The following is a 24838-nucleotide window of genomic DNA, read 5'->3' on the forward strand; positions in this document are numbered from 1 at the left end:
ACTTCACCCTGAGTCATAAGGAAAAGGGGATGGCGTATTCTCTTAGCTACTTCCTGCTGAAAAGGGACGCTGTGGGTTTCAGGGTGAAGATCTTCTCTCTCTAGTGGTTAACATTTGTTTTGTGTATCATGCAGCTCTATCATTTGGTGCATAAATATTAAGGGTGTCCTCTTTTCTATTGACTCTTTAAGCATTGTTGTTGTTTGTTGTTATGTGCCGTTGAGTCACTTGCGACTCATAGTGACCCTGTGTACAACAGCCCTGAAACCTGCTCTATGCTTTACCAACTTTACTGTCTCTGACACACCTACCCTCATTACCCCAGTCCTTGTGTCCATATCATCAAGGATCTCCCTCTGTTTCTCCATCCTCCACCATTTTGAGCATGATGTCCCTCTTGCAACATACTCAAAGTATGTCATATGAAGCCTCAGAATCCTTGCCTTCAAGGAGCAGCCTGGCTTTATCCTCTCTTGGACAAACTTGTTTGTTTTCCTGGAAGTCCATAATCAACACTCTTCTCCAACAGCACAGATCAAAAGCATTAGTTCTCTTTCTATCATCTCTAGTCATTGTCCAGCTCTCTGACGCATAGCAAGCAATTGCAGAGACTATGATCAGATGTACCTCAGTCTCTAGACTGACATCGTTGCTCCTCATGACACTGGATAGGTCCCTGACAGCCAACTTTCCCAATGCCATTAGTCTTTTGATTTCCTGGCTGTTGGTACAAAGAGTGTTGATTGTGGAGCCAAGCAAGCGGAAGCTATTAACAATCACAATCTCGTTACTGTCTATCCTTGTTGCCAATTGGCCCAGTGGTGAGAATCTTTGTTTTCTTGATGTTGAGCTTCATATTCAAGGCTTAAGTGTTTGATCTTCAGGTCCTCCTCAGTTTCAGCAAGCATGGTTGTATCATCAGCAAAATACAGATTGTTGATGACACTTCCTCCAATTCTGATGCCACATTTCTCCTCATACAGCCCAGCCTCCCAGACGATCTGTTCCGCATATAGATTGAAAAGGTATGGAGACAGAATACATCCCTGGTATACACCCTTCCCAGTTTTGAACCATGCAGTGTCTCCTTGCAAAGCATTATATAATCTTATTTATCCTGAAGTCTGTTTTATCAGACATTAATATTGGGTTTTTTTTAAATTGCCATTTACTTGGTGTATTTTTTCCACTCTGCTTTTTTATCTATTTATCCTTGCTTCTCAGTTGTGTCTTGCAGACATCAAAGGATAGATTTTTGTGGTTTTATTCATTTTGCTACTCTTTTTCTCTTGACTAGTGCATCTAAACTGTTCACATTCAATGTGATTATCAATAGGCAAAATTTATTAGTACTATTTTGTTGTGTTCTTTCTGTTGTTACTGATTATTTTATTCACTTTCAATGCTGTCTCTGTATGAACTATTTCCTTTAGTATTTCTTGGAAAGTTGGTCTTGTTTTTACAAAGTTCTTTAGTCTCCACTTTTTGAAGAATGTCCCCATTTCTCTGTTATATTTGCTAGCTAGTTTCACTGACTGCAGGCTTCTCGGTTGCTGGCTCTTCCCTCTCAGAGTTCTGGAAGTGCAGTCCCCTTCTCTTGCTGACGTGGTTTCTGTTAAGAACACTGAGCTCTATCTTACTGGTTGTCCTTTGTAGTTAACTCTTCCTTTTTCTCGAGATGCGTTCATTATTCTATCCTTATCTTTGATTTTCAAGAATTTGATTATGGTATCTCTCTCTGTTTTTCTTTGGGTCTGGCCTGTTAGGGGTTTGCTCAGCTTCTTGGGTTTGTTTTGTTTTTTTTTTCATTTTTTATGATACTTGGCAACTTTAGCACATAATTTTTTCTTGGTGCCTCTTTTCTCTCTTCTGGAATTCCAGTTGCATGTATGTTATTCCCCTTGATGGTATCCCACAGAATTCTTACGCTTTCTTCATTTTCCTTCCTGCTTGTTTCTGCCTTTTCCTTTAAGAGAGGAGTGTTTAGGACTTGGTCTTTGTTTTGGTGATTCTGTCTTCCTTTTATTTGACTCTGCTCTTTTGTCCTTCCAGCATTTGAGACCTTCTGCAGTGTTGGTTTTATTATTCCAACTTATAGTTTCTCTCTCTCTCTCTCTCTCTCTCTCTGTGTGTGTGTGTGTGGTTTTTAATAGTCCTTTGGTTAGATCTGTTTTGTCTTTTATTGATGTTTTTAAAAGTCATCTTATTTCATTAATAGTCCTCTAGTACCAACCACAGGGAGGGTGTTACGTGTTGGGTTTCTTTAAATAGATAAATAATTTAAAATTATTCTTGAATTTTGCCTGTGGTTTCAAGTTCTTTGTATTTTTCTTTAATCCTGTGAGAACACTTCAACACTGTTCTTCTTAATTCCCTCACACAGTGACTGGGGCAATAGGGGTAGGTGTGTCGGAGACAGATTGTTTTAGAATAGGACAGCATTCAGAGCTATTGTGCATGGGTCACATGCAACTTGATGGCACATAACAACTACGTGCATTAGAAAGTTGGACAGTGACTAAGGATGATAGGAGAAGATTTGATACTTTTGAGTTGTGGTTTTGGAGAATCTATGAACTGTAAAAAGAACAAACAATAAATATGTCTTAGAGCAAGTACAACCAGGGTGCTGTGGAGAGGCAGGGATGGTGAAGCTGTGCCTCACATGCTGTGGGCATTTAGTTAGGAGGGGTGAGTCCTTGGAAAAAAGTATTATTCTTGGAAGGTGGAGGATCAGTGAAGGAGAGGGAGTCCCTAAGAAGATGGGTAGAAACAGTTACTGTAGCAGTAGGCTCAAGTATATCAGAGATAGTAAGGATGGCACAGGATAGGGCAGGTTCACAAGTGTTCCTAGGGTCCCTGTGAATCGTAGTTGACTTGACAGCACCTAACAACAACAGCTGTGCCTTCATGTCTGATTTTGCTCTTGGTAATTTCCCCCAGGTTTTATAGTATTTGAATTAATTATCTCTGAGTGGGCTCAGAATAATCCTGCTGAGTCCCTATGGAAGAGACACTGGTTTGCTAGCCTGACTAGTTCGCCATCCTACTGGATGTATCTCTAGGAATTTTTTTTTTGTCTTCCACATTAATTGTTCCCAATAATGTTTTTGGAAAAGGTTAAAGCAATAACAAACTAGAATAGTAGATATATCTGAAAGGGTGAGGGCACAGTGGGAGGCCACTTTGAAGGTCTTCACCATCCTTGGCTTCTCATTGTGATACTGAGCTTTGAAGTGTTCCAGAAAGGCATAACTCATCTAGAGATTTCTTGGCACCGTCTCTGGTTTTGTTTTTTTTTTTTTTTTTGGTTAATTTTTAAGCTTTCATAGAACACAGTAGGAATTTGAGATTTTTCATTTTTGTCTGTGATCGAGGCTGACATGTTTTTTGGCATGTGATTGAGGCACAGGCAGTGTTTGTGTACCTTCAGTGCTAGGGAAATAGTTGTGCTGTGGTGCTTGTTACAGTTGCTAATAAAGTACTTTTTACAGTCTTTATTCTTTTGTCAAGTATTTGTAAAATGATTTAATAAAAAAATTTAAAGAGTGTTCAGGCCAGGTGGACAATGGTAACCTCTTTTCCTTGACTGGCTGAAGGTAGTGGGTAGTATAGGAGATGTAGGGTAGTATATGGGAAGACTTAAGAGTCTAGGTTGCTCTCGTTGGTAGCTTGGGCCCTGGCTGCCTGTTGTGAATCTGAGTCCTGAGCCCACAAAATCTCTAAGCCTCTGCATCTCCATCTGTGAAATGTCACTTTTGTAGATTTATAGGGAGTGAGGGTGTGTGTGTATGTGTGTGCGTAATGTCCATTCGACAGGGTACACAGGATACTGCCCCAAAGAGAAGCCTAGGAAGGGGTCAGGCCCTGGATAGTCACCTGCCATGCACACTGGGAGGTTTAAGAATTCACTGATGTGATTTCTTTTCAAATTTCTTGCAGAAATATCGTCTCCACGGTAAATCTTGGTTGTAAACTTGACCTAAAGACCATTGCACTTCGTGCCCGAAATGCTGAATATAATCCCAAGGTGAGAACTGTTGTAGTATATTTCAGAGAATATGACAAAGAAGAATTTACATTTAAGGGGTCAGGAGTATGCTGAGCTTCTCCACACAGAGGCCCTCAAGCAAGACACTCTTGGCAGCACTTAGAGAGTGGGGTCATTTGTCTGATGTTTACTGAATGTTTGCCATGTGAGAGGCCTGACTTCACATGCTCCCCTTGTCAGAGCAGGCTGTGTCTCATCTACACAACAGTGTAGAACTGAGGACATGTTTGAGGATTCCTCCCAAGTGACGCATCAGGGAGCTAGAGCCAGGGTCAGATAAGGCTGGCCAGTGTTGATGGAGTAGGATAATTAGGACAAACTAGATGATGGAGGACCCCTGACAGGCTGGTGTAGATACACTGTGATTGCTGTGCTGTTTGCCTGCTGACACAGGAGGCTAGCATATTCAGGGGTTTTTCCCAACAAGGGGCAGAGAGATTTAGGCACAGATGATCTTACCATGTCGCAGTCCTTGCTAATAAAGTTCTTTGATGATTGTAGCGGTTTGCTGCTGTGATCATGAGAATAAGAGAACCACGGACCACAGCGCTGATCTTCAGCTCCGGGAAGATGGTGTGCACTGGTGCCAAGAGGTAGTAGCTCAGGGTTTGCTCTGGAGGGACTATTGGATCAACCCATTAAAGTATTTCTGCTATATTCTAACATCTGGCTTTAGCCACTTGAGACAGCAGGGATGGACTTTGTTCAAGTGGAGCATGCATTTTGGAGAGGGACAGTGTTTGTTAACCAATGCTGGGTGGCATTTTGTGAGTTGTGATATCGTGGATCATTCAAAATGTGAATAAAGACCCCTTTTTTGAAAGAAAGTGATCCAGAACCATGACATGTAAGAGCCACAAGGGCATTATGGTCCTGGCTCCTGTGAAGCTTGCTGGTGTGGTTCCAGTTCTGTGAGAACTGGCTGTTACCCATGGGTATTGGGGACACAACAGGACATGAGGTCTATGCCCTTCCAAAAACATGGCTGTCCAGCAGGGTGCCAGTAAGATGGCTACATGTGGTAGATGAGAAACAGGATCAGTAATAAGTGTCGTAAACCCCAAGACCAGATGAACAAAGCTAAAAGCCTTAACGGGGTCACAGTATGTATGGGGGTGCCCATGTATCTTGTGGATGCTTGAGTTGGCCCACCACACTGCATCTCTGCAAGCACAATCGGCCAGTGCACTGATAGGTGTCACTGTTTGGGGGTGTCACCTGGCCCTCTAGCCTAGAGTATTTACAGACTTGTATCTGCGAGGATGGTTCTTTAGTCAAGACAGAAACCATCAGGAATGACTTTTCCTTGAATAGGGGAGTAGGTTGTCCATAGTGAAGCTGAGGCTGGATCATTGCCCATAATCTCGGTGTCACTGGGCTGTGAGAGTAGATCGTCTCCTTGCACTTCTTCAGGAGACAGATTCCTGATTGGAGTGTTGGAGTGCGGGGAACACCTCTTCTCAGCTCCATAATTCTAGGCGCTCAGGAACTTGGGGACACAAAGGCGCCATTTGAGCCCTATATTTCTGTCAGGGAGTACTTCACGCTGAGTTATTCAGATGTGACCTCACTCTTTCCTCCTCAGTGAAGAGCAGTCCCGGCTAGCGGCAAGGAAGTATGCCAGGGTCGTGCAGAAGCTGGGCTTCCCCGCCAAGTTTCTGGACTTCAAGATCCAGAACATGGTGGGAAGCTGCGACGTGAAGTTCCCCATCCGCCTAGAAGGCCTTGTACTCACCCACCAGCAGTTCAGCAGGTGAGTGCTTTGTCAACATGTCATGGGCAACGTGGAAAGGTACCTTAGGTGGTTCAGCTCCTTGGCCAGGGTCATGTTTACTTGCCCTTTATCCCCTCCCATTGTGTCATTTGGAGCTCTCCTTTGTGGGTACAAATCTGACATCCCTCTACTTTTAATTTTATTGCTCAGTAAAGAGGTTTAAACAGATGAATTGAATCCACAACCTCTAGTAGCTCTTTTTTTAGTTGTTTGAATCCTGGTCCACAACAGACCTACCCCCAGAGTGTGAACCTGAGCGCTAGGAATCCTCTTCACCTATTTATCCTGCTACCTTTTGGTGAGAATCGAAGCAGTAAAGGCCCTGCCAGCCCCCCAGCTCCTGTTGATAAACACCTGTCCTCAGCTGTCAGTTGGCACCAGGTCCTCAGAGACGCTGTCCTGAGGCTGTACTGGGCCCCATACACCCACACTGACCCATAGAAAGACCACTTAGGATTTGGTGGAATCTGCCTCAGACTAGTGCCTGTTCCACAGTTGGTTACTTGTCAGTGTTAACAGCTAGAGGACATCTTGTGTGAAGAGGAGACAGGCCTTTCTGGATCTGGAATGCAGGGCACTTCTTCAGAGAGCAGCAGTGGAAGCACAGGAGTGAGGGGAGTGGGAGCCTGGTGACAAGTGGCCTTGCTGAACTTGCCCTGCCGTGGCTCTTCAGCTGTGTGGGTCGTGAGTCTGCAGTCCAGGAGCATTTGCCTGGGCTTTACTCTCCAAACTATGATTGCTTTTACTTTTTCTCATGGCCACTTTCCCCCTAAGGATGCTTTGGTTGCTATAGGAAGAACAAGGCCATCTTGGCAGGGCAAAGCAGTCAGCTCAGGGCTCAGAATCTCATGATGGCATGGGGGGAGGGGGGCTTTAATATAGGTCTAATTACTTGTGCCGTCTGACTACTTGATCTAGGCAGTAGGCCAGTTCCTTCTCCATATGTGGATCTCCGTGACTTCTTCACATGTGGGTTCCTTGGTTTCACCTTCAAATGTGGGGTGCTCTGTTCCTTCTCAGTGTGGATCCCTTCTTTAGTGTTTTATGTAGGCGACTCTGTCTTTCAGTGGGGGTGCTGCATTCCTTTTGTAATTTGCTCACTTTGCTCAGTTTTGTAAAATGGCTCATTGATACTCACATTGTATGTACCATATAGACTGTCAGCTTAGCTTGTCTTGCTGTTTTCTAAATTAGAATTTCTTTAAATACATATTTACAAGCTTTTTCGCTTGTGCTTAATTTATTATTATGTTCAAAAAGTTTAAATCAGTGACTTGAGACTCCTCTCTTTGCCTTCAGGATTATGGCTTCCGAATGCATGGACTGGGAGCCACAGCGGGGGCTTCATGGTGTGGTGGGAGGGGCTCCGGGTCGAGGGCTGGCTGGCTGCCTCATGGCCATGTTTCATTCCTAAGCAGTACTTGTTATTTCCTTGCAGCTATGAGCCAGAGTTGTTCCCAGGTTTAATTTATAGGATGATCAAGCCCAGGATCGTTCTTCTTATTTTTGTTTCTGGAAAAGTTGTATTAACAGGTAAGTCATGAGAAGACATTGAGTCTGAACAAGCTTCAGGGCAAGTGATTTTCTCTGTGCTTTGTGTTTGTTGCATGCCTCTGAATTGGAACTGATGCATAGCTGACCGTCCAGCATGTGCTCTGAGGCTGTAAATGAACAGGAGGAACCTGCCTGTCTTTTGTGTCATGCAGCAGCTGGTGGATTCACTGCCTTTAGGTTCATCAGGCCTTAGAGCTCCTGGGCTTGGTGTGCACTGGGAGGTTATTCCAGTGTGGGATGTTGCTGGCTGCCTGTTTGCTGTGACTCCAACCTTCATGCCCTTAAGTGAAAGAGGTGTAAGGGAGTGGGAGTAGGGAGGTGACCACAATTACAGATCCTGTAGGAAGAGAGAGGCTCACTGAATGAACAGTGGTCATCACTATGGTATTCTGGGGGCCAAGGTCACTAGTGCCCCATGCTGTCCCTCAGGCCATAGGGTGGTCAGAGAGCTGAGGTCACCAGCACTGCATCAAAGGGTAGTCTAGGGGCCAGAGTCACCAGCCCTGCATTCCCCGCGCCCCGCCCCCCCAATCACAGGGTGGTCTGGGGCTGTGGTCACAATAAGCACTGCTTTCCTCTCGGCCACAGGGTGGGGCATGTTAAAGAGGTTTGTATTCTTATTGGTCCCCATGCTGTCTTGCCTCTTCAGGTGCTAAAGTCAGAGCGGAGATCTACGAAGCTTTTGAGAACATCTACCCAATTCTGAAAGGTTTCCGGAAGACCACATAATGGTTGCACTACGCCTGCATCCCCATGCACCCCAAGCAAGACCAGCTGGCCCTGCTGCGAATTACTGCTGTGGCTCAGGCTCCTGCCAGGGGGCTGTGGATGCAGGTGGCCGAGGTGGCCACCTCTGGGAGCCACTGACACACAGCAGCCCTTGGCAGAAGTTCATTTCAAACCTCACTGCTGTTGACAAGCGGCTTAGTGGATAAGCGTCCAGTGTTAGCCACCTCTACGACGGATTGGACTTTTGTTTTCCTCATCAACCAGTTTTGTATTTCTACCAGGAGAGTAAAGATCTTTTATAAAAGTGTTGTTTCTCTAGTTTGTAATGACCAGGGTTGTTTTGTATGACAAATTCCACCTTGCAACACAGGTAGTTGCATAGACAGGACAGTTGGGTGCTGTAGGATTAATGTTCTTCACTCTTGTCAGACTTCATGCTGACAGATGCTAGACTCACTGGCCACCAGTAAGAAGCAAGCTGTCTGAAATCAGGATCATCTGACAAGTTCCCCATCCCTCTGGGCTGCCAGTACTCATTCGAGACCGGCTCTCACCACCACCTCCACAAGATTTGTTTCCTGTGTACCCATGCCTGTACCTGTGTGTTACTGCACGTAACATGTACATGTACACATCCATGCACATGCTGCCAGGCCGATGTGCACCAGTATGTTGCGTGCATGCCTGCATGTGTACACAGCACTAGTACATGTGTGCAGCTAGGCCTATTTGCACTTGTTATGTGCGTATCACAGCATGTGTACACAGTACACATGCCATCAGGCCTGTGTACATGTTATACACACATCACATAGACACAGTACACTCATGTGCAACCAGGCCATGTACCTTGGTATGTGCACAATATATATATGTGTTTGCAGCCAGGCTGTGTGCACCTACTTACATACTTGTCATAGCATGTGTACATAGCACAAATGTGCATGCAGTTAGGCCAGCAGAAGCCCCAAGGTCGTATGCTTTGTGCTGTTTTGTGAGAGGCTTTAAGTACAAATGCTCAGGATGTATAGAAGAATGCAAAGGCCCTAAGTCAGAGTAATCACTACTGTCGCTGGTGTTGACACTAGAATGTTGTGTCAGCAGAGTGCCTAGTGGTAGGAAGGGACTGATGACACTGACATGACAGACCTTTGGGACAAAGATCCTTCCCTCAGCTTAGAATTGCCAGCTTTAGCAGTGTCTGGGGCCAAGTGTATTGCCCTGGATAACCACGTTAGGATGACTTGTACTGCCATGCCCATGACGCCTTGCTGTGTGATCACAAGGGCTGGGCCTCCTGCTATACTTGGTTGTGGACATGGGCCAAGTGAGGTGAAGCCTTTTTCAGACAAGATGTTTTCTCACTTGGTCCTGTTGTTTCAGAACCAGAATATGATGGTCCATGTTCCTGGGACCCATCCCCTCAATTCTACAGCCTATAACCTATGTCTTTAACTCTGCAGTCTACATAACCTGTTCCTCACACCCATTTCTATCTACTCAGTTCTGGGGTTCCTTACCTGCCTACCTACTCTCACCTGCTCCCAGGACTTGGGACCTCATCCTCCTTCCCCTCCCTGCAGCCCACATTCCCGGGCCTGTCAAGTCTCCCCAGCTTAGGAGTCTGCATTGCTGTTGTAAGCTTCCACACACACTGGCAGCTTTTAGCAGGCATTTGTCAGGGTATGTTAATCCAAAGTACTGTTTTTACTTTGTAAAACTTTGTCGTCCTTAGGTGCCATTGAGTATGACGCACAGCAACCCGTGAAACAATATATTTGAATGCTGTCCTATCCTGTGCTATCCTCGTCGTTTTTGACATATTTGAGCCCGTTGCTGTAGTCACCATGCCAGTTCATCTTACCGAGGGTCCTTCTCTCTATTTTGCTGACCCTCCACTTTTCCAGGCATTATGTCCTTTTCCAAGAACCGGCCCCTCCTATCAACATGCTCAAAGTATTGAGATGAAGCTTTGATATTCTTGCCTCCAAGGAGCACTCTGGCTGCACTTTTCCAGGCCGTATCTTGCTTGCTCTTTTGGCAGTCCATGGGATATGAGTTATCCAAGTAAGATGACATTGTTGGCAACTTAAATCTTTTCTCCAACTATTATGATGTTGTTTATTGGTCTAGTAGTGAGGATGTTACAAACTTTAGGTGGAAAAAAACCACACTTAGAATTGTTTGACCAAATTGTGTGTATAATCCATTTTTAGTACAGAAATACGTAAAGGCATTGGACTTAGCCAGCATGCAAGAACAGGTGTGTCTCCACCACAGACTCACCTCATGTACACCCATAGACATCATCTGTAACTCAGGTCTGAATCTAAGGCATCGGTGGTGGCCTCACAGAGACCATGGGGTTCTAAGCAGTCCAGGTGCCTCTGGAGGGGGAGCCTCCGTGGGACAGTCCCAGATGTGGACTTCAGTGTAGTAGTCTCATCTGTGGCTGGAAATGGTGATTAGGCTGTGTCCGTCACATCTTGCTTCCACACAAATTCCTCTGTGTAACCAGTGCCCAGAGCACAGCTGACCTCACAGGTGAAGATGGCCAGGATGCCCCAGTCGATGCTGCGGCCCAGGCTGTCGGCCTTGAGCAGATTCAGTAGCTGTGGCATGACCTAGGAAGAGGACAAAGGGTGAGACTAGCACTGCTGTCCATGCTGCGGATGCCCTATACCCTCTAATACTGTCCACCCTGGGGCCCTCCTTGCTGCTTGCCTCATTGGTTACCCACTGGGAGAGAGCTGTGGCTTCTATTTAGGCAACTTTTGAGATCTGAACAGCAGACATTATTCTACCTGAAGAAATTCAAACGGGGGTGGATATGGGAGAACACTGATGCCTGCGGAGACAGGAAGGCTTTCAAAGGCTGGCAGTCCACTCAGAGAGGAACAAACAGCATAGAGCTCTGCCCCATGTCTGATGGCACTTCTAATAGCAGCACCTGAACTCTTTATCCATAGAAATCAACAAGTTATCTTTTACACATTTCTACAACCCTGCTTGCTGAAACTGAGGAGGACCTCATGCACTTGCTGCGAAGGGTCAAGGACTGCAGCCTTCAGTATGGACTAAGGCTCAATGTCAAGAAGACAAAGATTCTCGCCACTGGACCAATTAGCAGCGTCAGGATGGATGATGAAGAGATTGAGAGTGTTCACAGCTTCAGTTTGCTCGGCTCCACAGTCAACACTCTTGGTACCAGCAGTCAGGAAATCAAAAAGCGTATCGCGATGGGAAAGTCTGCTGTTAGGGACCTCTCTAAAGTACTCAGGAGCAACAGTGTCTCTCTGGAGACTAAGGTGCGCCTGATACAGGCCATGGTATTTGCAATCACTTGTTATGCATCACAGAGCTGGACAATGACTAGGGAGGACAGAAGGAGAACTGACGCCTTTGAGCTGTGGTGCTGGAGAAGAGTATTGAATGTTCCATGGACTACCAGGAAAACAAACAGATTCATCTTGGAGAGGATTAAACCAAGCTACTCCTTGGAGGCAAGGATTCTGGGGCTTCGTCTGACATACTTTGGACATGTTGCCAGGAGGGACGGGTCCTTGGAGAGGGACATCATGCTTGGGAGGGTGGAGGGACAGCGCAGGAGGGGAAGACCCTCTATGAGATGGATTGATTCGGTGACTGGGGTAATCGGGATGGGTGTGTCAGAGGCGGTGCGGTTGGCGCAGGATAGAGCAGGGTTTAGGGCTGTTGTGCATAGGGTCGCTATGAGTCGGAAACGACTCGACGGCACATAACAACAACAACAATTAAAGAATCTACAACTCCAGGGAGCTCTGGTGGCCTGAAGCTGTACTGTAACCCTTAAGGCAAGCAGTTCAAATTCGCCAGGTGCTCCACTGGAGGAGGGGCAATCTCCTGTGCCCAGTCGGATCTGACTTAATGGCACACGACAATAAAGAAAGAAAAATCTACAACTCCATTACCAACGTGTTACAGGACACCTCAACCCCACAAGCCAGATTTCAGTACATGGGTACACCCTCAACTCTACCACACGGGTGAAAGACATCCCAACTCCACCACAGGACATCCCCACATGCCTGGACGTCAACACGTACATGTATGTGGTACAGGGAACCCTAACTCCACCACAAGGTACCTCGAGTTCGCCACACGGTTGCAGGACACCCCAACACTATCAGAGTACCTCAACTTCACCAGATGGCTATGGTGGTGGTGGTATGTGCTGTTGAGTCACCTACAACTCATAGTGCCCCAGTATACAAAAGTTTTGACTCCTGCCCTATCCTGAACCAGTCTCATTGACTCCAACATACCTAATCCCATACCTGACCCAGTGACCGTGTCAATCTATCATCCAGGGTCTTTCTCTCCTGTGCTGTTCCTTCACCTTTCCAAGCATGATGTCCTTCTCCAAGGACTGGTCCCTCCTGGCCATGTGTCTAGCACGCACAGGGCATCTCCACATGCCTCAGTGTTACTCTTTTAACTTTGGTAAATTTTATTATTTTTTCATGTTGGTAAATTTCAACTTTGGAAAGGTAATTAGAGTGATTATACTTTTGAGATCATACCTGGAATTCAAATAGTCTCTTTGAGCCACAAGGACAATTTGGAATATCCTCTTCCTGAGGGACATTTTCACCAGAAATCCAGACAGGAACAATTCCACGGCCGTATCTGAGAATCTGAAATCAATCAAGGTCAAAGTCAGATGTCTGTACCTCTCACCTCCCCTCTCAGACACTACAGAGGGGCATACATGGAGGGCCAAGATGGAGACACATTACAAAGGACACCACTGGAAACATCCAGTCCTGCTATCTCAAGAGCTTACTGATCCAAAGAATGGTGTTGATGTGGCCACCACAGCTGCCTGGTGCAAAGGACAGCAAACAGGGACACTAGACTACAAGGCTGACACAACAGTCAGATTTCTTCCACACATCCCAGGGAAAAGGCCTAGTCCATCTGTTTACTCATGGCCAGCCCTATTAAGGGGTGACCTTCAGACATAGAACCTCAGCTAGAAACTCAATGAGTGCCCAGGGACACATAGTGCCTGATTAAAATTAGAAAGCAGGTAGACTTGGTGATAAATAAACTCCGAATGGCAAAACATGGACACCACGGAAAACCACCCGAGTGTGGGGCCAGACCTGTCCGAGGGAACCAGAGGCTTGCCCGTGTGAATTTTGCTGTATTCTCTTCAGTATTTATGATGTGAACAATTAAAGAACTAATTATAGTTAACATTGAGAAGAATGAATCCCAGAATACTGAATTGTGCTCCTAAGAAACCTATACTTAGACCAAGAAGCTGCTGTCAAAACAGAACAAGAGTAGACTACATGGTTTAAAATCAAGAAAGCTGTGTTTCAAGGGTATGTATTCTCTTCTTCGCCACCTATCTCTATGCTCTTGGTTCCTGCCATATTTAATTGTATACCATCAAGTTAGAACTGACTCATACTGACCCTCTAGCGGGTTTTCAGAGGCAATAAATTGCATGGGAAGAGATTGCCCATCCTTTACCCATGGAGCAGCTGGTGGATTTGAATCATGTGCCTTTGGACCTGTAGCACTTTATCAGTAGGCCACCAGAGCTCCCTACAGAGGAAGCACTACCCAGGGAGGCAGGGAGCTAGGAGGATGGAATTTGAACCCACGCATGCAGAGCACAATGGATTAGCAGTCCTTAACCCCTCAGGCACCTCGTCCCACTGTCCTAGCATACAGTGAGCCCTAACAACCTTCAGTCTTTTCAGCTGTAACAGGACCACAGAAGAGGCTCTCACTGCTTGGAGGGACAAACTAGTTACCAGTCACCAGCACACCTATGGACACGCCATGGTACACCACAGCAAGCAGGAGGTGTCTCAGCTTACCTGCTCAGGTTCAGGGGCTATTCGGGTTTTAAACTTCTGGAAAATTTTGTCTTCCTTCGATTCATGCTTTGCCATGGATTCCAATTCTTCCTCAAGTGCATCATCTGAAAGATCCTAACAGTTATGCAAGACAGGGTCCATAACACGACCCTCTACCCCAAGGCACAATTTTCAAAATGTTTCTGAAATCCCCAAAAGCAGGGAGATGACCCATAGACTTTCTGTTTTCCAGCATGCCTTGCTGGGAGACCCAATAAGCCCTTCTAGGGAGAATTTACCAGCTGTTTCTCTGCCAGTCTCGGGGGCCCTGGACCTGCTGACTTCCAGTGTTGGACGACCTGAATCTGCTCTGTTCTAGGGGAAGAACCTTGTCACCTCCACTCCAATCCTTGCCCATCACATGGCTCCTATCCTCCCCTTTCTGCTATTCTTGCTGCTGGCTTAGTCTGCTGATTCTAACCACAGGTGTAGAAGAATTTACAACACATGTCGTGTGGAGACAGTTTCTGTATCAGCAGGGCCATGCACAGTTCTCCCTCTCAGAACAGGTTTAGAGGGCACACTGAGACCTGAGAGTTTTCTAGTTCATAACTTTTGAGTGTTATGGCCACTTTTAGTTACGTTAAGATATTCAGCAAACCTGCAGAGCAAAGCTCATTCTAGGTTCAGTGTCTAGCAGTGAACCGTCTTCCCTTCAAGGCTTCGACAAAAGTCTTAAAGTGGTTTCTCCTTTGTGGAAATGAGAACAGTAGCACATGTGCTTGTGCTGTGCTGTCCTGGGCCCAGGCACCTGTCCACATCATACAATAGAAGCATGTGCTGCAACATTATGTCCTAGCACCAAGTGCTGAGAGGAGGCCATGTGTCCAGGCACACGCCTGTCATGGAGGCAAGGTCATCAAGTGACCTCTAGCTTAATGACCATGGCAGTCACAGCTCTAGCTAGTAAGTGCTGACTTCAGCCCCAGTCCTAACCCATCAAGTTATCATGATCACTGGAACAACAGTACCTGACTGTAAGACAGGCAGCATTTCCACATGGACTGCCGTTTAGGAGGCCTGCTCCGGCGCAAGTGTGCAGTAAGTGCTCTGAATATTTCCTCCATCTTTTTTTGTTTAAAATTGTTTTGTTTACATCATTTCATTCATATACAATGCCTTCTACATTCCTGCCATCTTCTTTGGGTATTTTCTGGATCATTCAAGATTTTGCCCATAGCACCCCTAAGGATGGCAACCTGAATTTGTTTTATAGTTCTTTCCACTTGAGAAATGCTGAGAGTTCTTCTCATTTTATTCTCCAATTCTAGTTCTCTGAACATTGCGTTGTAATTCTTTTTTTTCTTGCAAAAGATTACTTTTTATTTTTTCCTTTTTATTACTAGTATTATTATTCATTTCAATGAACATCTATTGAGATTTTGGAATTTCATTCATTCATTCTTGCACTTTTCTCCCCACCCAACTCACCACCACCCCCACCCCCAGTTCGCTCCTCTCCTTGAAAAGCAAAAGAAAAACTCCTTCATTGGTACACAGTCGTACCCCCCAACACCCCGCACATCTCCACTCCCACCCCAAGTATACTCCACTCTGCAACCCTCATTCTGGACTCTTATGATAATCATAATTCCCTAAAATATATTAATTTTAAACTATTCTCTCCCTCATCGGCTTCAATGCAAATAAACATAATTTATCCAGTTTTTCTCAGTCTTACCCCCACCCCAATGTCAGCCTCATTCTACAACAGTGGCACCATATAATATTTGTCCCTTTGTGACAGATAATTCACTCAGCATAATGTCCTCCAGGGTCGCCCATTTTGAATAATATTGCATGAGTTCCTTGTTTTTCAAAGCAGCATAGTATTCCATTGTGTGAATATATCACAGCTTCTCTATCCATTCATTTGTTGATGGGCACTTAGGTTGTTTCCAACTCCTTGCTATTGTGAACAAAGCCACAATAAACATGGGTGTGCATATATCTGCTTGGATGTCATTTATGGTCTCTTTAGAGTATATTCCCAGTATTGGAACTGCTGGGTCAAATGGTATCTCTATTTGCAACTTTTTGAGAAAGCACCACACCGCTTTCCACAGTGATTGCACCATTTTACACTCCCACCAACAGTGAAAAAGGGTTCCAGTCTCTCCACAACCTCGCCAGCATTTGATGCTAGCTGTTCTGTTTAATTTTGCTATTCTTACTGGGGTTCAACGATATCTCATGGTTGTCTTGATTTGCATCTCTCTCAGAGCTAGGGATTTTGAACATTTCTTCATGTGCTTGTTAGCCATCTGAATGTCTTCTTGGTTAAGTGTCTGTTCATATCCTATGCCCATTTTTGTATTGGATTATTTACCCTTAAATTGTGGTGCTCAAGTAGTTTATAAATTCTAGATATAAGTCCCTTATCTGACATGTCATTACCAAAGACTTTTCCCCAGTCTATAGCTTCCCTTTTTACCCTGTTGGAGAAGTTTTTGGATGTGCATAGGGATTTGATTCTTAGAAGGTCCCATTCATCTATTTTATCTTCTCCTGGTTGTAAAGCGTTGTAATTCTTTTAACTTCTGGAAATGCCCTTTGAAATCTTCTGTCCAGCTCTTTTATTTAAGCATCCCTTGCCTTTGTTTTGGTTTCTTGACAATTTAATGCAATTTTCAGGATCTCTGGGTCTCTTCTGACATCCACTTTGGCTTTCTCTTACTCCTCTGTCTTTTAAGTGATCGCCTGCTCTCTTCATGGATGATAACCCTGATGTCATCCTATAACTTATCTGGTCTTCAATCACTGGTGTGCAATGCTTAAAACCTATTCTTGAGATGATTTTTAAAATCAGGTGAGACAGAACTTTAGTTCTCATGGATTTGTTTAATTTTCCTCGGCTTCAATTAACTTGCACAAGTAATTGATGGTAAGCTCCACAGTCAGCATCTGGTCTGGTTTTGACAGCTGATATTGAGCTTCTCCAACAATTTCTTCCACAATCTGATTCCTATTTAGTCCATCTGGTGAGGCCCATGTGCAAAGTTGTTATTTGGTTTTCTTTCTTTAAAAAAGGTACTTGTGATGAATCAGTCACTAAATGTACAAAATATTTCTAGCTTCATTTCTGTCGCCAAGTTCCTCCTTTTCAATTACCCTTCCTTCTTCATCCATCTCAATGTCAAGAAAACAAAAATCGGTTTCCCTACAGCCAGGAGAGTCTACCTGTGCAGTTTCAGCAGGTCCCAGACGCTGGAAGTGCTATGTCAGGACCAATGGGAAGGTGTTCAGTTTTCTCAATGCAAAATGCAAGTTGGCATTCCCTTCCAAAAGTAACCCAGGGTGGTTAAATTGGGCTGTCCTCTCCAGAAGAAAGCACAAAACAGCTAACTGGAATGAATTCAAAAGAACCTGCTGTGCAGTCAATTCCAAAGGGCCCTCACTGGTACATCTTTTGTAGCTGTAATGGCCAAGAGGAGCCAAAAACCTGAAGTTAGAAAGGCTCAATGAGGACAGGTTCTCAAGGCCACCAAAGAAGCAAAAAAGGCGATAAAGTACCTAAAAAGGCCGCAATAGCTGCCACCGAGGCTCCCATAAAAGCGGCTCCTACCCAAATAACTGTGAAGCCTGTGAAAGTCTCTGTTCCCCGAGTTGCTAAATAAAGATCCAATTAAAACTCTAGATTTTTGATGTTTTACTCTCAGACATTTTTGCATGAATTGGAAATACCTGAAAAGTAAAAAATAGGCAATAACCAGGATGTTAATTTTGCCGTGTTACTTAGTATCCCTTTTAATAACTGGTGGTTAAGCTAAAGATGCTAAAGCCCTGTTCTTTCAGTAAAGAGAGCTGTACTATCAACCACTAGTTATGTGTTAGGTCCAAGCGTTAGACCGAACCATAGTTAAATTACCTAAACCTCTTGAAAAATTTGTAGTATGACTGTATCCTGTCAAAGGTAGAAAATTTTTGAGACTAACTTTTGAATGTTCTAGTAGGGGCAATGAAAGAAAAAAAACATCCTCGCCACTGGACCAATAGTCAACAATATTATACGTCAAGACAAGACAGAAACTGTTAATGACTTCATGTTACTTGGATCCACAATCAGTCTGGAGAGCAGGAGACGTACTGCACTGGTTAAGTCTGTGGGCAGAATCTCTTCAAATTACTGAAGAGTAATGATGTTAGTTTGAGAACTAAGGTGCACCTGATTCAGGCTATGCTCTTTTCAGGCACTTGTTATGCATCTGAGAGGTGGACAATGAGTAAGAATGACAGAACTACTGATGCCTTTGAACTGTGGTGTTGGAGAAGACTAATGAATATCCCTTGGATTGCCAAAAGAACACCTAAGTCTTTGAGAAGGTACAGCCAAAGTCCTTTTTGGAGCCAGAGATGATTTAGCCTCATTTCTCATACTTTGGGCATGTTGCTAGAGAGGCTACTCCTTGGAGAGGGACATCATGCTTGTGAAGATGGAGAGACAATGAAGACGACTATCTTTGACCCGATGGACTGACTGCAGTAATGGACTCAACTATGTCAGAAATTGTGAGGATGGCATAGGACAGGATTTAGATCTGTTGTTCCTAGGGTTGCTGAATTGTACTCGACGGCACTTCAATAGCACAGAAGCAGGAAGCAGCATGTGGATTGCAGCTATGAACATACCTCCCAGTGACTACCAGAAACTTCCTAGGCGGAAGGGAGGGAAACTTTCATTAGTGTTCCTGTCGCAGGCCAGAGCTGTGCTGGGTGCCTACAGGACCTCCAGGGTTGGCCCTAGAGCCAGGCGCGCGCGCGCGCGCGCGCACACACACACACACACACACACACACAGGATCAGCTATCCTCAGGCCTGTCTCCACAGAGACCTAAATCTGATATGGTCCTGGGATCAAGAATACATACCCAGGGTCGGCTGACCCCTTGGACCTGTCTCCACAGGGCTAACATCTTGGATGGCCCCAGGGCTGAGTGCATGCACACACAGGAGGGTCTTCTATCCCCAAGCAAGGAAGAAGCCCTAGCACTGGTCAGAGTTTGCAGTCTCCACGTTTGAAGACCAGAGAGCTTCCCTAGGGACAGTGTAGAACCACTTGATAAGTGAACTTCTGAGACTGAGACCTTACCCATACTCTCCACGGGCTCCATCTCATCTTTCTCTTCTGGAACTTCAGGAGGGAACTCATCTTCCATTTCTATTACAATCTCATATTCCGGAAAGAGAAAGTTGTGGTCTGGAATCGAATCATCCAAATCACCTACAACAAAATTTGTGGGTATCATTAACAGTCGGTTTTTTAAACACAATCTAGTCTTTTCCTGTTCCTGACTTATCACAGGCTCTAGCTCAACAATACTCCTCACTCACAATACAGAAACCTGCATTACAGGCGGGCGAAACATCATGAGAAAATAGCTGTGACAGGGGCAGGCTGGCAGTGTAAATGAGTGCAGTTAAGTGGAACCTTGGAGGCGCCCAGTTCTCCTCCTCAGTCTGCCTCTTCATCTCTCACAAAGATAAGGACATCAACACACATTCATCCACCTTAAACACCAGCAAGCAAAGAAAGGTGACTGCCATGGTCCAAGAGACCTTCTGTAGCACTGCCTGCCTTTCTCTGTAACAGCATCTCTGCTCTTATGTTGTTAGGTGCTGTCGAGTTAATTACAATTCACAGAAACCCTTATGGACAACAGGTCAGAACTTGCCTTATGTTACCCAATGCTCACAATCTCTTGTCATGCTCAAACCCACTACAGTAGTCACTACAGAAATCCATCCAGATGAGGGTCTCATTCACTGACCTTGTACCTTCCCCAGCCTTTTAGGTCTCTCTGAAAGGACTGATTCCTCCTGAGAAAATGCCCAAAGTGAGTGAGATGAAGTTTCACTAGCCCTGCCCCTTAAGAAGCACTCTGGTTGCACTTCCTTCAAGACAGATTTGTTTGTTCTTTTAGCAGTCTGTGGTAGATCCAAGACTCCTTGCTAACAGGATGATTCAAAGGCATCAATTTTTCTTTGTCTTCCTTATTCATTGTCCAACTTTCATATGCGTAGGAAGCAACTGAGAAGCCCATGGCTTGGAGTGGGGCACAACCACACAGCTCCAGCATTCACACCCTTAGCTGGTCTTGTTACCAAGCATGACTGACGAGATCAAAGTACAATGGTTACTGAAACTTCCAGAAAGTACCCTCACAGAGAAAGGGCTCTCTTGTGCCCACTTTCCCCAATCCCTGGAGTTTCAACAGCAACTTAGGGCCATGAGCAACATGGAGAGTAGAGAGAGAGATGCAAGGAGTGTTTTCAACACTGTGCTGACGCTCATACTGGAAAACCAAACTCCATCTTATGCAAGTCTCAATGATCTTGCCTCTTTTTCAGTCACTAGCTCGTATTAGGAGGAATACCTGCAGTGGGTGACCAGCTAGCACAGGCCTGTGCTTAGTAACATTTGCGGCTAAGAGGGAGGTAAGCCCAGCACTGCAGGTCCTGTGTCTTTTCAATAAGTCAAGAGGCTTGGCCCCTCAAATGGAATCTGCAAGAAGCATCTTGTGGGCCCACATATCTTCTGCACGTGGCTCTGAATGTGTTTGGCCACATGCTTACAAGCCATTCTATAGAAATGGGAGGAGGGCTGAAGAGCATAAGACCCTCACACTTCTCTAAAACAGCCTGGCATGGAAGAGGACACCCCCAGAAAGTAGACATTATAACAGGACAACTTCTTTGGAAATGATTTCACCCATTCCCATTGAGTGGTGCCTAACACCTTCAGGCAACTGCGATAAATAAGCCTGGCAAAGCACATGGCACTATGGCTTAATGATTTGGGGCACTGACAGAGAACAGCTCTAATGTGCTCAGAACCACCATTTCTACCTCATTCATGATGACCCAAGTGTTTAATACCACAGCTGCCAACACGGGGCATCCTGGTTCAATGCGGACTTAGAGGAGGATGTCCAAGCCGGACCCAACCTGTCCACTAGCAGCTGAGTGCATCGGCCACTTGTACCCTCATGGATGCAGTCTGTTAGTTTACTCTGATCACAGTCACTGCATGAAGATCCTTTTCCTTCTTTTCTTGCTATAAACCAATCTTATTCATCTTCAACAAGCCTGTCATCGCTCATCAATACTGGAGTTACTCTGACATGAAGGAAAACTGCCAAACTTTTCAGTGAAACATAGCATTTACAAAACGTGTAATTATAATTTCAATTTAAGAAAAATCCTTCTGTGTATGCACAACCAAGGAGAACAGAGGAAGAATGGGATTTTCTTTCAAACATACTTTTGAATTTTCTGCATTTCTTTACAATCAGAAAGTTCTGACACATAAAAATATACACTATAAAAACTGTCTTCTCAACTTTGTTCATATTATAAAATTAGTGACAACAGTAATGTCAATACAGCATAGTTCTTCAGTATCCTCTATGTTATGTGTAGGACATCAGCCCAAGGGTGTGGGTAAACTGAAATTAGAAATAAGTGAAATGTTTTACATCCTCAAGAAAATATGAAGAGTGTATCACTTTGTTCCTATCATGTTTTATCTCAAAGATGAGGTGATCTGCAAGCAAACCCATCAGGACAACCATAGCTACCGCCCATGAAGCACTGGTTGTCTTATTGATAGATGTCTGTAATGTGCAACCTCTCTTCTCCTGTCTCGTTCAGTGATGGGAGCCCAGGGCACTCACCTGCCTGTGTGCAAGCGTGCCGGTGCCACCTCCAGTCCAGTGTCTGGTGCTCCTTGCTGCAGTAATGTGCCTTGTGGCACCGGGAGCATGTCTTGGGGGCGAAGCAGCCGCATACTCGGCAGAGGTGAGCACCGGACTTGAGCTGGAGAAACACAGGTTCTTCGGTTTCCATGGGAGGCTCCTCACAAGGGGGATCATAAGAGTAAAAGTCGTTCTTCCGGGGAAGCTGATTCCTGAAAACTAAGGATATGGATTGAAAAAAGCACAATAAACAGTCGAAACTCCACTCATTTAAAGACATTTACTTAAAAAAGTAAAAGAGAAATAGAAGATTTTCCTCAAAGGAAGTGAATTATCTAGAATTGGGGGGGGCGGGGGAACCAAACAAATAAAAAAAAAAAGAGTAAGACATTTCTAAACTCCAGAAATTCAATTGCATGGATGGGAGTTGGCTCCAGGTGTTATGTCAAGTTAATGGAAATAACAATGAAGAAGACTGGTCATTAGCAAGATTAATAGAACCGAAGAAGCTATTGGAGCTTACTTTTCTGAAAAAGGACACTTTTACTATATTGAATATAACAATCCTCATTTAGTTTTCACCGATTATGAATAGCTGCACATTATTAGTTTTCTTCAGCTTCAACTTGAACATGCCCATGAACAAGAGACTGTTCCAAACACTGCCTTGCACTGAAAATTAAGTTTATGAGAGATAAAATACAACCTTGAGCTTATACCACTTGAGTTTAGAAACCATCTCAAGAAGAAATTTGATACACTGGACATTAATGAGTGAAGACTAGTTTGTGGGATGACACCAAGGATCTAAGACATGAAGAAAGTACAAATTCACTAAGAAAATGGAAAAAAGGAATAAAAGTCCAAAATGGATGTCAGAAGAGATTCTGAAACAAGAACTTATGTTCTTGAACATAGTGAAAGTACAGCAAATGGAAGAAATAAGATAGATGAATGGAAGATTTCAAAGAGTAGCTTGAGAAGACAGAGCGAAGACTTGTTACCAAAGACCTGGAGTTAGAAAACCAAAAGAGAAGAGCACAGTTTGCATTTCTCAAGCTCAAAGAAATGAAGAATAAAATTCAAGTCTTGAGGTAAAATACTGAAACTACTATGGAAGGAATATAGTCACGGTACCAGAAAGAATTTGTTGACGCTCACTCATTTCAAGAGGCAGCTTATAATCAAGGACCAACAGTACAAAAGGAAGAAGTCCAAGCTGTACTGAAAGCCCTGGCAAAAAACAAGGCACTAGGAATTGACAGAATATGAACTGAGATATTTAATAGTTACTGCCCTACATGCACTTGTGAATGCCAAGAAAAGCAGAAGAACTAGTCAACTGAATGGAAGAGCTCCACATCGAAAAGGTAGGTGATCCAGCAGAATGTGGAAATTATAGACTATCATTACCTTGAGGGTACTCTGGTGATGCAGTCCATAAGGGACTGTGCTACTCACTCAAAGGTCATGCCTCCTTGGCATCTCAAATCCAACAGTGACTCTTTGGGAGAAAGATGGGAAATCTCCTCCTGTGTGAGTTACAGCCTCTGAAAAATCCGCTGAAGGGTTAGCTATGAATCAGTTCTGACTCAAGGATAAGGAGACTATATTAACATTGCATGCAAATAAGATTTTGCTCAATATTGGAAAGATTGTTTTAGGAAAAGTGTTTTTTAAAAGGATCCCACTTTGTGGGTTACAACAAATTACGATTATATCACAACAGAGAAAAGCAAAACAAAATCAAGGATTTCCTTTTACTTGGATTCACAGCATCCATGGAACTAGCAGTAAAAATGAATTAAGCATTCTGTTGCAAACCAAATCCACTGTTGTTGAGTCCAGTTCAACTTATGGGAACTTTCTTCTGGCTTTTGAAGCTGTAAATCTTTACAGGACGCTGTCCATCTTTCTCCCAGAGAGTGGCAGATGAATCCAACTATCAACTCTGATTATTTGCCCAACACAATACACACTACACCCAGGGGGCTCCTTATAGGCAGCAATGGACTTCAAAATAGGGAAGATGCTACCCGATGCACCAACGTGTGGCCGACCCAAGTTATGACATTTTAAAGTGCCTCACATGCATATGAAAACTGGACAGTGAGGACTTAAGACCAAACTGTGGATGAATGGCGGTGCTGCTTAATATACTACAGACTGCAAAGAAAACAAATCTGTCTTGTACTAAGTACCAGCTCCTCAGAGGCAAGGCTGGCGAGACTCCACTTCATGTACTTCGGGCATGGCACACAAAGGAAACATGCTCGGTAGCTAAACAGAGGCAGGCCTGCCGGGCGCCGTCCTCCCCTCAGGCAGATGGACTGACAGTGGGTTCAAGCAGCAAATGTGCGGGAGGAGCAGGAGCTCATTCTCTCGTATACGGCGCCGTTACCAGGCAGAAACAACCCGATGGTACTAAAACAGCAAAGGCACAGACGCCTCTGGACGGGAAGCCAGCAGGTCCGGGAGAGGCACACGCTGTCCAGATGAGTGCTGCTGCCTCTTCAGCACTGCACCTCTCGCGCTACGTTCCAAATACGACAGAAACAAAAGAGCCCGGTCGGTGGGGCCCCGTGAGGATCCCCCGGGCCTCGCCGACCCCAGGCCGCTCACCGCGCAGGCCGGCGCAGCACGACGGGTCGCGGCAGCAGAAGAGGAAAAGCGCGCGGTGGAAGGCGTCGGCGCGACCGGGCAGCGGGGCGTACAGCTGCAGCAGGAAGGCCGGCGGGCGGCCGCAGAGAGGACAGGACAGCGCCCGGGGCCCCGGCAGGCCCGCCTCGCCCAGCCACGCCGGCCGCCCTCCCACCTTGCTGGGAAAGAGCGCGCTGCGCAGGCGCCACGCGGGAGCTTCCTCGGCAAAGCCAAGCTCCACGAGCGGTGCCGGGAGCGCAGCCATGGGGCCCGAGACGCCACACCGGCCCACGGGCTCCGATTCCAGCCCCACGCTGGCAGACACCCCCGGAAAGCGGAAACCGAGCACCAGCCGAGACCGGAAAGACTGGGGGCGACGGGAGGTGATTGGGAGAGTCCGCACGGCAACCCGCCCCTCGCGGCCCGACTTCCGGCAGCGCAACCAGTGGGGGCGGAGCGGCCAGCTGCCACCTGGATGGT

General features: G+C 45.3%; 2 protein-coding genes across 2 annotated transcripts in view; one reads left to right on the forward strand and one right to left on the reverse strand.

Moving 5' to 3' along the window:
- The window catches only part of TBP (TATA box binding protein), an 11370-nt gene extending 3262 nt beyond the window's left edge, over positions 1-8108 (forward strand). Inside the window, exons 3-7 of the mRNA XM_006902405.1 lie at positions 3943-4030; positions 4553-4644; positions 5637-5804; positions 7264-7358; positions 8029-8108. Coding sequence (XP_006902467.1) covers positions 3943-4030; positions 4553-4644; positions 5637-5804; positions 7264-7358; positions 8029-8108 — 523 coding nt within the window. The remainder of the gene's footprint in view (positions 1-3942; positions 4031-4552; positions 4645-5636; positions 5805-7263; positions 7359-8028) is intronic.
- A 2465-nt stretch (positions 8109-10573) lies between these two features.
- On the reverse strand, positions 10574-24623 carry PDCD2 (programmed cell death 2). The gene is made up of 6 exons (XM_006902406.1): positions 24341-24623; positions 21698-21937; positions 19114-19245; positions 13985-14088; positions 12671-12784; positions 10574-10732 (listed from the first exon to the last, which is right to left on the reverse strand). The coding sequence occupies exons 1-6, from the start codon at positions 24621-24623 to the stop codon at positions 10574-10576; spliced, it is 1032 nt and encodes a 343-aa protein (XP_006902468.1).
- Positions 24624-24838: the final 215 nt, after the last annotated feature.

Source organism: Elephantulus edwardii, unplaced genomic scaffold (assembly GCF_000299155.1).
Source record: "Elephantulus edwardii isolate Elephantulus edwardi_28Jun2011 unplaced genomic scaffold, EleEdw1.0 scaffold00409, whole genome shotgun sequence".
In the NCBI taxonomy this organism is placed as follows: domain Eukaryota; kingdom Metazoa; phylum Chordata; class Mammalia; order Macroscelidea; family Macroscelididae; genus Elephantulus; species Elephantulus edwardii.